The 15,443-nt window shown below is 45.4% G+C and overlaps 1 protein-coding gene and 1 pseudogene across 1 annotated transcript in view; one reads left to right on the forward strand and one right to left on the reverse strand.

Moving 5' to 3' along the window:
• Positions 1-15,443, forward strand: part of LOC130275293 (uncharacterized) — a 97,421-nt gene that overhangs the window by 44,947 nt on the left and 37,031 nt on the right. The window contains exon 3 of the mRNA XM_056523107.1: positions 7,469-8,394. Within this exon, the coding sequence (XP_056379082.1) occupies positions 7,469-8,394 (926 nt within the window). The remainder of the gene's footprint in view (positions 1-7,468; positions 8,395-15,443) is intronic.
• LOC130277890 (U2 spliceosomal RNA) lies at positions 1,401-1,509 on the reverse strand (annotated as a pseudogene).

Here is a 15,443-nt window from a genome sequence, read left to right on the forward strand (position 1 = left end):
CTCCAACAGGAGAGAGGCCCCCCCAACAAACCTACTCTTCATCTCCAGGCCAGAAAGCCCCTGCAAGGATCCAGGTTCGATGCCCCTTTTCGCTGAAACTACTAAGGGGCCGAAAATGCTCCTGGCTTCAACCTAGGGGGTAACCAAGGTATCAGCCGAGGAGCCGTATACTGATGGCATCTTTACCAAAGCCAAGATGCCCAGGGGTTGCAGGGAGGTGAGGAACCGAATGGCCACACACACCTCCCCTAGACCGCCAGGAGGGACACCCAGAAGGGCAACCGCATCCTGACAATCCTATGTACAAATGAAGACACAAACGTGGCACAGTGACAAGACATGAAAATAATAAATAAGTGAATATACCGCCAGGTCATCCGGCTGGATCTATAAAAATTGCCCTGATCCTAGCCAGAAGGCCGGTGTGAGGTGTTTTTTTGCGCCCCCGTAGATCCATGCGTCCGCTCCTCCCCCAGCTCTCCGAACATTTCCGAAGCTAGAACTGGGGGATGGAAGAGCAAGGGGAGGGAGGAGGTTCACGCCCCCTCCCTCATCTCCCTCCCTGAGCTCGGCTGCTCGGCTGGACGCAGATCTCTACGGCACGCCCCCTCCCTGAGGACATAGATCTCCACGGCAGGTCCCCTCCCTCATCTCCCCTCCCTGAGGACCTAGATCTCCACGGCAGGTCCCCCTCCCTCATCTCCCCTCCCTGAGGACATAGAGCAGTGCTCCCAATGAGCTCTATGTGTAAAGGGGGACATACTGTACGGGCTAAAGCGGGACATACTGCACAGGCTAAAGCGGGACATTTAGCCTGAACAGTATGTCCCCCTTTACACATAGAGCTCATTGGGAGCACTGCTCTATGTCCTCAGGGAGGGGAGATGAGGGAGGGGACCTGCCGTGGAGAGCTATGTCCTCAGGGAGGGGGCGTGCCGTAAAGATCTGCGTCCAGCTGAGCTCAGGGAGATGAGGGAGGGGGCGTGCTGTAGAGATCTGCGTCCAGCCGAGCTCAGGGAGGGGAGATGAGGGAGGGGGCGTGAACCTCCTCCCTCCCCTTGCTCTGCCCTCCCCCAGTTCTAGCTTCGGAAATGTTTGGAGAGCTGGGGGAGGAGCGGACGCATGGATCTACGGGGGCGCAAAAAAACACCTCACACTGGGATACCAAGGGTGAGTGCCAAAGGTGAAGAGTAATGGTGCAGTGCGTTCACTCAGTGAGTTATAACACCCAGTGAGTTTCGGCACCTCAGGGTCACCACTCCCCGAGGCACAAAAGTACCTCGGCTCTACACCCCCCAACCTCATGGCAAGACCTGGAGGGGGGCAGGTCACATCAGAGCAGCCGTCGAGCTGATTCCTCAGAACCAGCCCCAGAACGCCCCGGTACACCTGCCTCCTCCATGCAGCACCCATCCCCACCAGACCCATACCGGCGAGCATTCACCACCAGCATGAAACTGATAAGAACAGATACTACACTTGATCTTAGCCAAAAGGCAGAGAAGCGACTTTACGTTAATTACTTTTTGTTATTCTGACTTGTGTCTCCGACCTCCTGATCCTGCATATAATATAGCGTATGGCCTAGCCTCCAGTTGTAGAACCACTATTTACGGCGATTATGCAAGTTGGCAGGGAAAGGGGCTCTGGGATGAGCTCAGGGCTCACTCTTCCTTGCCCAACGGGACGTGATCAGGACAACGAGCAGCTAAGGTAACCTGGTGGCTAATAGTAATGAGCAGCATATTCAAATTTGCGATATTTTGCGAATATTTGATTATTCGTCCTATGTTCGCAAAATTCGCCTATTCGCTATGTTCATTCACTTGTTTTTTTTCCATGCGAAAATTCGCAAGGAAAATTCGCAAAAAAATTAGCATGTGAATAAAAAAAAAATCACTTTGGAAAATGTGCATAAAAATTTGCATGTCAAAAAAAAAATACAAAAAAAACAATATTCGTCATTACGAATATATAGCACTATATTCAAAATCTTCATGAAATTGCGAAGTGCCAATATTGGTGATAAAAATTTGCATTACGAATATTCGTGCTCAACACTAGTGTTGCTCGCGAGTATTCAAAATGCAAATTTTATTCGCGAATATCACACTATATATTCGAAATTACGAATATTTTTTTTTCCCAGTACACATCACAGTGATCATCCCTCTCTGCTTCCAGCTTCCCTCTCTGCTTCCATGTGCGCAAATTCGCATATGCTAATTTACGCATAAACGAATATTCGCTTATGCTAATTTTTACAAATGCAAATTTACACATATGCTAATTTTTCGTATATGCAAATTTACGTATATGCAAATTTTGACTTATGCAAATTTTCGTATATGCGAAAATAAAATGCAAATATTACGAATATGCGAATTTTGCGAATATATGACGAATATTCGTCCATATATTCGCGAAATAACGTGAATTTGAATATGGCCTATGCCGCTCAACACTACTCCACACTAGTGGCTGAGCCCATTGGGATCAGAGTACGCCGGCAGACAATACCGTCATTTGGTTGAGTTGTGCTGTTCTCCCTGATGGTTCAAGGTTATAACTGGAAATGCAGATCCTAAAAAATGTTGGCAGCGCTGCGTCCGGCGCAAGCGATATTAGTGAAATGAATCAATATGACTGCGAGACGAGAAATGGCTTCCAATTTTGCAATTATAGCAGGTATCACCTCAAATCCCATAATCCTCGATGAACGTGCCAATTCTCAAGCCTCCAGGGTGTCAGGAAAACACTTATTAGAAAATGACCATTCTCTTCCTTATTCAGCTAATTGAGATCCGCAGCGTCGGCCTGAGATGCTTTTGTTTTACCGAATGATTTCTGCCCCTGGGGGTTTTATCGTCATTTATCAAACAATCTGCTCCACAAATCTCTCTTTTCATTTGCATCTTTATTAGAGAATTAGCAAAGACTTTGCTTGAAAGTTTAATTACTCTTCGTGTATCAAAAAAAAAAATAATAATAAAAAAAAAAAAGAAAGAAAAAGCAATTTGCCGCTTTGTTAGTGAATGGGGTGAGATGTGATGATGTCTTCGGTTTATTATGTCGGGGTAATTATACCGTAATGTCACCATTTCAATTTGTAAAAATGAATTCTATTCAAGTATTTCCCCGAATAATGTGAATAAACAGCGAGAAGATTAACGTGACATCGTCTGCAATAAGACATAATGGAAATGTATCAAGAAAAAAGTTAAATTAGCTAAAGAATTAATTATAATAATAATAATAATAATAATAATAATAATAATAAAAAAAATAATAAAAATAATACGTTTTCTACCATGAGACTTATCCTTTAAATTTTAAAGGATAAGTCTCATGGTAGAAAGGAGATAAGTTTTAGATTGCGGGATCGGGGATACGTTTTCTAGCATGAGACTTATCCTTTAAATTGTTCTATTACAAAAATGTGGCTTCACGTGGGAGCAAAGCTTTACTGCTGTGGTCTCAAAGTGTGGCCCTCCAGATGTTGCAAAACTTCAACTTCCAGCATACCCGGACAGCCAACGCTTTGTGCATCTCATTGGTGTAGAGCAGTGGTCTTCAACCTACGGACCTCCAGATGTTGCAAAACTACAACTCCCAGCATGCCCGGACAGCCGTTGGCTGTCCGGGCATGCAGGGAGTTGTAGTTTTGCAACATCTGGAGGTCCGCAGGTTGAAGACCACTGGTGTAGAGCATCACATGTGTACAGACATTTGGGTTTCTTTTAGGTTCCATTGGATTTTGTTGCTTTCAAGGGTTACAAATCTCCCCTCACCCGCTGAAGTGCCAAATCTTTATCTCTATTATAGTATATTGGGAGTTATAGTCTTCTCCAAAATGTCACTAATGACTCCACGCTGTGCAGATGATCAAACTGGGGAACAACGCCTTGTGCACTGGGATGGCTGCTGATGGTTGTTGGGCTCTCTGTGCACTGGGATGGCTGCTGATGGTTGTTGGGTTCTCTGTGCACCGGGATGACTGCTGATGGTTGTTGGGTTCTCTGTGCACTGGGATGGCTGCTGATGGTTGTTGGGTTCTCTGTGCACCGGGATGACTGCTGATGGTTGTTGGGTTCTCTGTGCGCTGGGATGACTGCTGATGGTTGTTGGGTTCTCTGTGCACTGGGATGGCTGCTGATGGTTGTTGGGTTCTCTGTGCACTGGGATGACTGCTGATGGTTGTTGGGTTCTCTGTGCACTGGGATGACTGCTGATGATTGTCGGGTTCTCTGTGCACTGGGATGGCTGCTGATGGTTGTTGGGTTCTCTGTGCACTGGGATGGCTGCTGATGGTTGTTGGGTTCTCTGTGCACTGGGATGACTGCTGATGGTTGTTGGGTTCTCTGTGCACTGGGATGACTGCTGATGGTTGTTGGGTTCTCTGTGCACCGGGATGACTGCTGATGGTTGTTGGGTTCTCTGTGCACTGGGATGACTGCTGATGATTGTTGGGTTCGATGTGCACTGGGATGACTGCTGATGGTTGTTGGGTTCGATGTGCACTGGGATGACTGCTGATGGTTGTTGGGTTCTCTGTGCACAGGGATGACTGCTGATGATTGTCTGGTTCTCTGTGCACTGGGATGGCTTCTGATGGTTGTTGGGTTCTCTGTGCACTGGGATGGTTTCTGATGGTTGTTGGGTTCTCTGTGCGCTGAGATGACTGCTGATGGTTGTTGGGTTCGATGTGCACTGTGATGGCTGCTGATGGTTGTTGGGTTCTCTGTACACTGGGATGACTGCTGATGGTTGTTGGGTTCTCTGTGCACTGGGATGACTGCTGATGGTTGTTGGGTTCTCTGTACACTTGGATGACTGCTGATGATTGTCGGGTTCTCTGTGCACTGGGATGGTTGTTGGGTTCTCTGCACTGGGATGACTCATGATGGTTGTTGGGTTCTTTGTGCACTGGGATGGCTGCTGATGGTTGTTGGGTTCTCTGTGCACTGGGATGACTGCTGATGGTTGTTGGGTTCTCTGTGCACTGGGATGACTGCTGATGGTTGTTGGGTTCTCTGTGCACTCGGATGACTGCTGATGGTTGTTGGGTTCTCTGTGCACTGGGATGGCTGCTGATGGTTGTTGGGTTCTCTGTGCACTGGGATGGCTGCTGATGGTTGTTGGGTTCTCTGTACACTGGGATGGCTGTTGATGGTTGTTGGGTTCTCTGTGCACTGGGATGGCTGCTGATGGTTGTTGGGTTCTTTGTGCACTGGGATGACTGCTGATGATTGTCGGGTTCTCTGTGCACTGGGAAGGCTGCTGATGGTTGTTGGGTTCTCTGTGCACTGGGATGGCTGATGATGGTTGTTGGGTTCTCTGTGCACTGGGATGACTGCTGATGGTTGTTGGGTTCTCTGTGCACTGGGATGACTGCTGATGGTTGTTGGGTTCTCTGTGCACTGGGATGACTGCTGATGATTGTCGGGTTCTCTGTGCACTGGGATGACTGCTGATGGTTGTTGGGTTCTCTGTGCACTGGGATGGCTGCTGATGGTTGTTGGGTTCTCTGTGCACTGGGATGGCTGCTGATGGTTGTTGGGTTCTCTGTGCACTGGGATGGCTGCTGATGGTTGTTGGGTTCTCTGTGCACTGGGATGACTGCTGATGATTGTCGGGTGTGGAAATCCGATTTTTAATAAAATGCAATAAAAATAATTTTTTTTAAATAGTTTTTAAACTGATCTATTTTGATACACAGAGAAAGTTATGACTAACACAGGAAATCTCTCTATGAATTATATAGATCCTAAATGCTAAATGCTTGTCTCTAAAAAATATATATTATAAAGGGTTAATGGTGGGGGGCTTGTTACATGTCTCTTATTGGGGCTGTGAGCTTTATATTAAGCCTCTGCTCTCAGGCCGTGCACCCGAGTTTTTTGTTCTATAATCACTATCCCTATAATGTAAGTTATTTTCTATACATAAACCTGGAACATTCATCCCCAATACACGTGTACAATCGACTGAGATGCAAATGTTCAGAATGGAGAGACTGGGGCTTACAAAAGGATCGGCCCGTCTAAAGTCTAAAATATCAGGCTCTTTTATCCCCCCAACATTTGTCGGGAGACCCCCATACACATTAGATGGTTTACTAGTTTAGTCAAAATCGGCGACTTGGACCAACATTAATCTAATATGTGAGGCCAGCTTCAGAACTGTGCGCAACAATTAAAGATAACAAGCTTGGTGTATACCAATTCTACAAACATGATATATAATGTATATAGAAAACTATAGTCAGCAACTAAAGATATTGGGGGAGATTTATCAAAACCTGTCTGGATGAAAAGTTGACCAGTTGCCCATATGGGCAACTGGGCAACTTTTCCTCTGGACAGGTTTTAACGAATCTGCCCCAATAAGCTTGGTTAATACTAATTCTACCAATATGCTATACCGTATTTTTCGCCCTATAGGACGTTCCGGCATATAAAACGCACCCAATTTTAAATGAGGAAAATCTAGAATACAATGTAAAGTATAGGTCACAGTGATCTTCAACCAGCGGACCTCCAGACGTTGCAAAACTACAACTCCCGGCATGCCCGGACAGCCGTTGGCTGTCCGGGCATGCCAGGAGTTGTAGTTTTGCAACATCTGGAGGTCAGCAGGTTGAAGACCACTGGTATAGTAGGTAATACTCACGTGTCCCCAACGTTCCGGACCCATCACCGCTCGTCACCGCTGCCCTGGATGTCGCCCTCCATCGCTGTCGCCGCGTCCCTGGGGTGTCCCCGTCGCTTCGGAATGTCTCTGCTGCGGGGTATCCTCACTCTCCGTCACCGCCATCACATCGCTACGCACGCCGCTCCTATTGGATGACGGGGCGGCGTGCGCGACGACGTGATGACGACAAAGGAGAGCACCGGCCATGCAGGGGATCTCGGCACGGAGCAGACACCGAGGAGGCAGGTAAGGTCCCTCCCGGTGCAGCCGGGTTAGTGTCACTTTCGCTTCAGACGTGGCGGTCAGCTTTGATCGCCGTGTCTGAAGGGTTAAAACAGGGCATCACCACGATCGGTGATGTCCTGTATCAGCCACGGGTCCCGGCCGTTGATGTCCGCCGGGACCGACCCGATAGGTGTTTATTCGCCGTATAAGACGCACCAACTTTTCCCCCCAGTTTTGGGGAAGTAAAAGTGCGTCTTATTCGGCGAAAAATACGGTAAATAGAAAACTATAATCAACAATTAAAAGTAACAAGCTTGGTGTTTTCTACTAACGTGAAATAAATAAAAACCATAGTCAACAACTAAAAGGTGACAAGCGTGGTGTATACTAATTCTACTGATAGGATATAAATACAAAACTAAAGTCAACAATGAAATGTAATTTAAATATTTCATTAATAAATTAATAAACAATTAAATATGTAATATTTTGTAATAATAATAATAATGTAAACATGTATTTTTATTTCCACATGTGCTTGGAATACAAGAGGACGACCTATTTATCTGTTCTTCTGGATCATCTAAATGGAGATGCAAACACTTCCAGGTCGGCAGCCTTGTTATATCTCCGGAGTTATACCTTAAGGCGCCCACTGCCAAGTGCAGAACAGATGAGAAAGTATTATCCCCAAATAATATCCAGGAGAGCTCAATAATGAAAGGCCCCGGCAAAGTGCAAGCAGAGAAATCTAAGACACAATCACCCGGATCCTGTAGAATGAAGTTTTCCTCGGCTATGGAAGACATTGAGAAAGACAAGAGGGTAAGACGACTGCTGAGCCTCGCGGAGGAGCTGTCAGACAGATACAAGCTGGATAGACCCAACGCTCCCGGAGAAAAGGTCAACATCTTCACAGAACAAAGAGAAGGACAGCAGGTTGTGACAGAGAGTCCGTCCTCCGTACTGTGTACAATCCAGAACAATAAAAAGATCAACCGCGAAAGTGCGACCGGAAGAAACACCGCCGACCCCATTCAGGACTACAAAGATGCAATAGGAAAACTCCGGGACAAACATGTCTTCAAATCTTGTTCGAATGATTCCGAAAACTTGGCCAAAACATCTTTTCACGGTCACATTCAGTCTTGTATCTCACAACTGTCCAATCCGAGGCCGTCCCGGCCGGTCAGGCTCATCTCCTGCGAGGACAACGGAGTCTTCCTGAAAAGTGCCAACGGGACGGTAAAAGGGCTGGAAGGACAACATCCGAGAGTTCAGAGAGGTCATCATCGTAAGTCATTCCCTGCCAGCCCGGTCATCACCATGAACAGACTCTCCAAGACGGACAGTGACAAATATGTCTGGATCCAGAATAGTCAGGAACGTTCAAAAAGCGCAACGTGTGATGACAACGCGGGACTTGTCCGGATATATCCTGCCTCACCGGGGAAAGAGAACGCTGGAAACAGTCAGGTGAGACGCTAGACGTCCAGGGGTGTAAGGGTCATATAGGGGAATCTTTGCTTTCTTCCAAAAACAGTGCCGGACTGTCCCCAGGTTGTGTGCAGTATTACAGCCATGTTTTTCTGATTATGGTTTTTGGGCCAACCTGATGACCTATTCTCGGGACCCCGACAATCAGGTGTTAGCCAGAGCCCTGACACCACCATAAGGGTATGTTCACACTACGGAATTCCCCGCAAAATTCCACGGTGTGATCTTAACATAAGTGTGAATGGGTCTCTGCGAGACCTGTTCACGCTGCAGAATTTCAGCGGCGGAATTGTTCCGCGCAAAGAAAGAACATGTTCATTGCGCAGAAGTCCGCGAGCACTGCATAGCCGTCAATGGCGACGGCTCAGTGTCGCGCGGTCCTACCACCGCTGACGGCTGCCAAGCTGAATCTCCGCTTGCTGAATTCAGCGAGCGGAGATTCCGTTCACACACTGTAGTGTGAACATACCCTAACAGAGCAGGAAACAGACAGCGCCATACATTGTGTAGTGGTCAGGCTGGGTTACTACAGCTCTGATCCTATTGAAGTCAATGAGAGCCGACCTGAAGAAAACCAGAGTTGCCCCTACACTATGTAAAGTTATGAACAATTTTAAGAAACATTTTAATAGGTTCAATGAACAATTTACACCTATACGTCTCCATGGTAACAGACTACAAACAAACACTGTGTAGTCTGATCATCGTGTACTCATTGGAAATTTCCTACCATTTGGTCCCTATCTAGAAGAGGGTAGACAGAAGGCAGACAGATTTAAATTTTAAAGACAATAAGAACTTTCAGCATGCCCAAATCTACCAACTTGACCTGACGGGTCATTGGGTAGGGTTTAGGTTTCCAAACTGCGAGCCTCCAGCTGTTGTAAAACTGCAACTCCCAGCATTCTGAGAGTTGCAGTTTTGCAACAGCTGGAGGCACATTGGTTGAGAAACACCATCATAGATACGCTTACTCTCATGTGACCCTAAGAGGGGTACTCCGGTGGAAAACTTTTTTTTTTTTTTTTTAAATCGACTGGTGTCAGAAAGTTAAACAGATTTGTAAATTACTTCTATTTAAAAATCTTAATCCTTCCAGTGCTTATCAGCTGCTGTATGCTCCACAGGAAGTTGTGTAGTTCCTTCCAGTCTGACCACAGTGCTCTCTGCTGCCACCTCTGTCCATTTTAGGAACTGTCCGGTGCAGGAGAGGTTTGCTATGGGGATTTGCTCCTACTCTGGACAGTTCCTGACATGGACAGAGGTGTCAGCCGAGAGCACTGTGGTCAGACCAGAAAGAACTACACAACTTCCTGTGGAGGATACAGCAGCTGATAAATACTGGAAGGGTTAAGATTTTCAAATAGAAGTAATTTACAAATCTGTTTAACTTTCTGGAACCAGTCGATTTAGAAAAAAGAAAATAAAAATGTTTTCCAGTGGAGTACCCCTTTTATTCAATCGATTCTGAATGTACCCCTTAAAGGCGTACTCCAGCCCTAGACATCTCGTCCCCTGTCTACGGCAATGCATTCCAGTCATCCGGTGCAAGGAGGGAACTCTGCTCTGTTCCGGATGACAGACGACCACAGCCATCATGCCCCCTCCATTCATGTCTATGGGAGGAGGTGCGACGGCTATGTACTAGCTCCAAGCTTCCATGTTCAGAACGCTGCTGGTCCCAGTATAGATAAAATAATAATAATAATATTTTTTAAACACACATAAGCCCCTTCCCTAATAAAAACTAACCTCCCCCCCAAAAAAAACAAAAACAAAAACAATAATAAATAAATCTGATCTGATTGGTTGCTATGGGCAACTCAGGAACTTTTCCTATGGACAGGTATTGATAAGTCTCCCCCATTATGTTTATGATCCTGTATGGTGAACGGCGTAAACACATAAAATGCCAAATTTCCAAAATTTCAGCTTTTTGTCACATCACATCCCAGAAAAAATGAAATAAAAAGTGATAAAAAAAAATATATATATATTTAAAGGGGTACACCACCCCTAGACATCTGAGGATAGCGCATAAGATGTCTGATCATGGGGGTTCCCACCACTGGGACCCCGCAATCTCTGTGCAGCACCCAGCTTTCATTTAGAACGCTGGGTGCGGGTGGCGGGGGTCATGATGTCACGGCCACGCCCCTCCTGACATCATGCCACGCCCTTTCCCATAGACTTGCATTGGAGGGGTATGGTGTGATGTCACAAGGGGCGTGGCCGTGACATCATGACCCAGCCACCCGCTCCAAGGTTTCAGAACAAAGCATTGCAAATGCTGGGGCAGCGGAGTACCCCTTAAAGCCACTTATCCTGTCCATCCTGAATGTGGCCACCAGAGGGAGTTGGGAGGCTGAAAACAACTTGAGGGTGCGTTCGCTCGTATTTTTGCTGCAGATTCTACTGCCCATTAAATATAATGGGCAGCAAAAAAAACCTCCCAGTGTGATCTCACTGTAAGGGTATGCTGGGAATTGTAGTCTTACAGCAGGTAGCGGGCGGATGGTAGATGTGCGGCACAGGCAGATGGGAGACAAGCGGGGGAATGTAAAACTGTGTCCCCGTCCCTGTGAGAGAGGATGGAGTGGGGATGCAATAAAATGGAGCGCAGGATCCTTTGTACATATCATGGCACCGCTCAACACTGTAATTTCACACCTCCATCTGGGTGCTGTGATTGGCCGGAAGCAACCAGCCAATAAAGGCTGCTGGTGGGAAATATGAAATTACATTGCCATACCTTCATTTTCCGATTACGATAATAATCAGTTCAAATGAACCATCGTTTGTTGAAACCATCGTATGTTGAGGGATCCGTGGAATGTAAAGTATAGGACAGTGGTCTACAACCTGCGGACCTCCAGATGTTGCAAAACTATAACACCCAGGATGCCCATACAGCCAACGGCTGTCCGGGCATGCTGGGAGTTGTAGTTTTGCAACATCTGGAGGTCCGCAGGTTGAAGACCACTGGTATTGGAGGTTATACTCACCTGTCCCCGCCGCTCCGGACCGTCACCGCTCGTCACCGCTGCCCTGGATGTCGCCTTCCATCGCTGTTGCCGCGTCCCCGGGGTGTCCCCGACGCTCCGGCAAGGTCTCTGCTTCCCCGGCATCCTCGCTCTCCGTCGCCGCCATCACGTCGCTACGGACACCGCTCCTATTGGATGACGGAACGGCGTGTGCAGCGACGTGATGACGACGATGGAGAGCGCCAACGATGCAGGGGATCCCGAAGAGGACGCGCCGGAGCCCCGAGGACAGGTAAGTGATCATCAGCGGACCACACTAGGCACTGTACACGGCTATCCGGGGGCAGCTGAAGCAGTCTGCGCTGCAGGATAGCCGTTTATGCGATGGCTCCGACATACAAAAGCATCGTATGTTGATGCTGCCTTCACCATGTGATGGCCTCTGAGAGTGATCGTATGCTGAAATGATCGTATGTCGGGGCCATGGTAGGTCGGGGGGGTCACTGTACCACATCCGCCGCTGGGGACCCCCGCAATCTTGCATTCTTTGAGCTGCATGCCGCGCTGCCAGCTCACAAACTGCTGGGTGCTGACCACGGGGTTGGAGTATCGGGATGTCACAACTCCACCCCCGTGTGACATCACACACCTCCCCTGCTATGCAAGTCTATGGGAGGGGGCGTGACGGCACACAAGGGCAGAGTCATGATGTCAGGACACTCCGGCCCTGTGGTCGGCACCCGGCAGTTTTACCCAACTTATAAAGTCTTCCCCAAGTCCATAAGCCTTCAGAACCAGCCACAGGAAGCTCCACCCTGTCAAACGCCTTAGTGGCGTCCAGAGACAGGACAGAGCGGAGCCTCCCCTCCCCCTCTGTATATTACCATACGCCCTCTCTATATTAGAGAACAAATTCCTCTGAGAGATAAAACCTGTTTGATCTTCATTAATTAAATTTCCTATTACTTTACTAAGCCTTTTAGCAAGAATTTTCGAGGAGATTTTAACATCGGCATTTAGCAATGAAATTGGTCTATATGATTCCACCAATAAGCTATTTTTTTTTGTATCACAAAGATGTGGGCCTCCATCATAGATTTGGGGAGAGACCCTCCCTTACAGGATTCATTAATAATTTCTAAAATTATTGGAGCCAACACCTCAACCAATTTTCTATATATACCAATATACAGTATATTTAGCAACCGGTGGAGGCTCCATGTTTGGAAACCCTGCTTTATGGGCGTTCTCCCCAGAGCAAATGTGAATGAAATAGTGGAAGTCTATTAACCATAATGGGCTTTAAAATTCGGCTACATTTCTGGCTCCTATTAATTTCACTGGGAGTGACACAAGCTGCATCGCATAAATGTGCCCCTTAGGCTGTTTTAAGCCTCCCAATTCCTTCTGATCCTTCAGATCAGAGAGGGTCGGAGGACCCACATTCTTCTGACATTTATAGTTTATCCCTGGGAAATTCCATCAATGTCCGGATGGGGAAAAAAAACAACTCCATTTACATTTAGTAAAGAAGATAAACTGCTGGGAAAATCGAAACTGTGAGAATAATCACAACAACAATAATAACGACAACAACGACAAAACAATAACAACAATAAAAAAAATCACCACAACAACAATAACATCAACAACAACAAAAATTACTACCACAGCAACAACAACAAAAAATAACAACAACAAAAATGACCACCACAACAATAACTACAACATAAATAGCCACCAAAACAACAACAACAACAAAAATGACCACCACAACAACAATAACAACAATAACAAAAAATAACTACAACAATAACAACAAAAATAACCACCACAGCAACAATAATAACAACAACAAAAATAACGACCACAACAACATTAACAACAAAAAAAAATAACCATCACCACAAAAAAAAAATAACCGCAACAATAACAACAACAAAAATGACCACCACAATAACAATAACAACAACAACAAAAAAATAACCACCACCACCACAACAACAACAATAAAAACAACAACGAAAATAACTACCACAACAACAATAACAACAACAACAACAAAATAACCACCCCCACAACAACAACAAAAAACACAACAATAACAACAAAAATAACCACAACAACAACAATAACGACAACAAAAATAACCAACACCACAACAACAGCAAAAAATAACCACAACAGCAACAATGACAACAACAAAAATGACCACCACAACAATAACAACAACATGAATAGCCACCACAACAACAACAATAACAACAACAAAAATAACCACCACAAACAACAAGATACACGACCACAACAACAATAACAACACAAATAACCACCACAACAACAATAACAACAACAAAAATGACCACCACCACAACAATAACAACAACAAAAATAACCACCACCACCACAACAACAACAAATAACCACCACAACAACAATAATAACAACAACAAAAAAATAACTACCACAACAACAAAAAATAACCACAACTATAACAACAAAAAATAACATCAACAAAAATGACTACCACAACAACAATAACAACAACAAAAATGACCACCACAACAACAATAATAACAACAACAAAAAATAACCACCACCATAACAACAAAAAATTACCACCACAACAACAACAAGAAAAACAAAAAAATAACCACAACAACAACAATAACAACAACAACATAATTACCACCACAACAACAATAATTATAACAACAACAAAAATAACCACAACAACAATAACTTACCATCCAACTGAGGAAAAAAGCATTGCACTTACTGTTTCTTTTGCATATTTATTGAAGATCATTTCATATCCAAACAACATTCGTTGTTGGACGCCTCTTTTGTTGATCTGGACAGGAAGTGATCTTCAATAAATATGCAAAAAAACTGTAAGTGCAATGCTTCTTTCCTATGTGCAATGCTTCTTTCCTATGTGCAATGCTTCTTTCCTTCGTTGGACGGTATGCTCTATGAACTATGCTTTGTTGTACATTGTATTGGTAGTCAGACAGAGCGTGTGGCAAGGATCTATGATACTCATATGTTGTTCCGTGAGTCACCTACCCGAACTATTCCTTATAACAACAATAACTTGTTTGACTTCTCTATTATAAAGACCCATCCGACCCATCCACATTTATTGTATAGAAGCCGTGTGAATAAGACAGACACGCGGTATATCTGGGATTATCTCCTGGTAACATGGAGGGCGAGGAGCTGCTCTTGTCGTGTTATTCAGGATCGTAACCCTGATGTCACTTATTAGGGAACAAATGAAAACCTGTCGGAAAATGCAAATATCATTTACATATTGAAATTGGTTTCCACATTAAGCTCCTGTGTGAACACGTGGATGGCGGATCAGGATTAATAGCACTTGATATGCGGCGCGCTCCTCCGCGCGGCTGCTTGGCTTTCCAGACATGTATCGGCGTAGCGCATATTTAAATCATGAAGTGAGGGAATACATCACCCGGCCGCCATTGTACGTCACTGGTTTATGATAGTATTATAGAAATGATTCAGAACATCATCGCTATAGACTTGATTATGGTTACATATGATTTATAACAATTATTGTAGGTTTTATATCATATACGAGCAGAGCACTCCGCATTGCCCGGCCTTCCTACCTAAACCTTGTGTGAGAGGAAAAGCAACAATAATATAAAAATAACACAATGTTGGGGAGTAGAGATGAGCGAACTTACAGTAAATTCGATTCGTCACGAACTTCTCGGCTCGGCAGTTGATGACTTATTCTGCATAAATTAGTTCAGCTTTCCGGTGCTCCGGTGGGCTGGAAAAGGTGGATACAGTCCTAGGAGACTCTTTCCTAGGACTGTATCCACCTTTTACAGCCCACCGGAGCACCTGAAAGCTGAACTAATTTATGCAGGAAAAGCCATCAACTGCCGAGCCGAGAAGTTTGTGACGAATTGAATTTACTGTAAGTTCGCTCATCTCTATTGGGGAGTACTGAAAACTGCATTGTGTACTGCCTGCCGCCCAGCTTTCCCAGTCTCCTGAAGCCTAGCA

The sequence above is a fragment of the Hyla sarda genome, chromosome 6 (assembly GCF_029499605.1).
Source record: "Hyla sarda isolate aHylSar1 chromosome 6, aHylSar1.hap1, whole genome shotgun sequence".
In the NCBI taxonomy this organism is placed as follows: Eukaryota; Metazoa; Chordata; class Amphibia; order Anura; family Hylidae; genus Hyla; species Hyla sarda.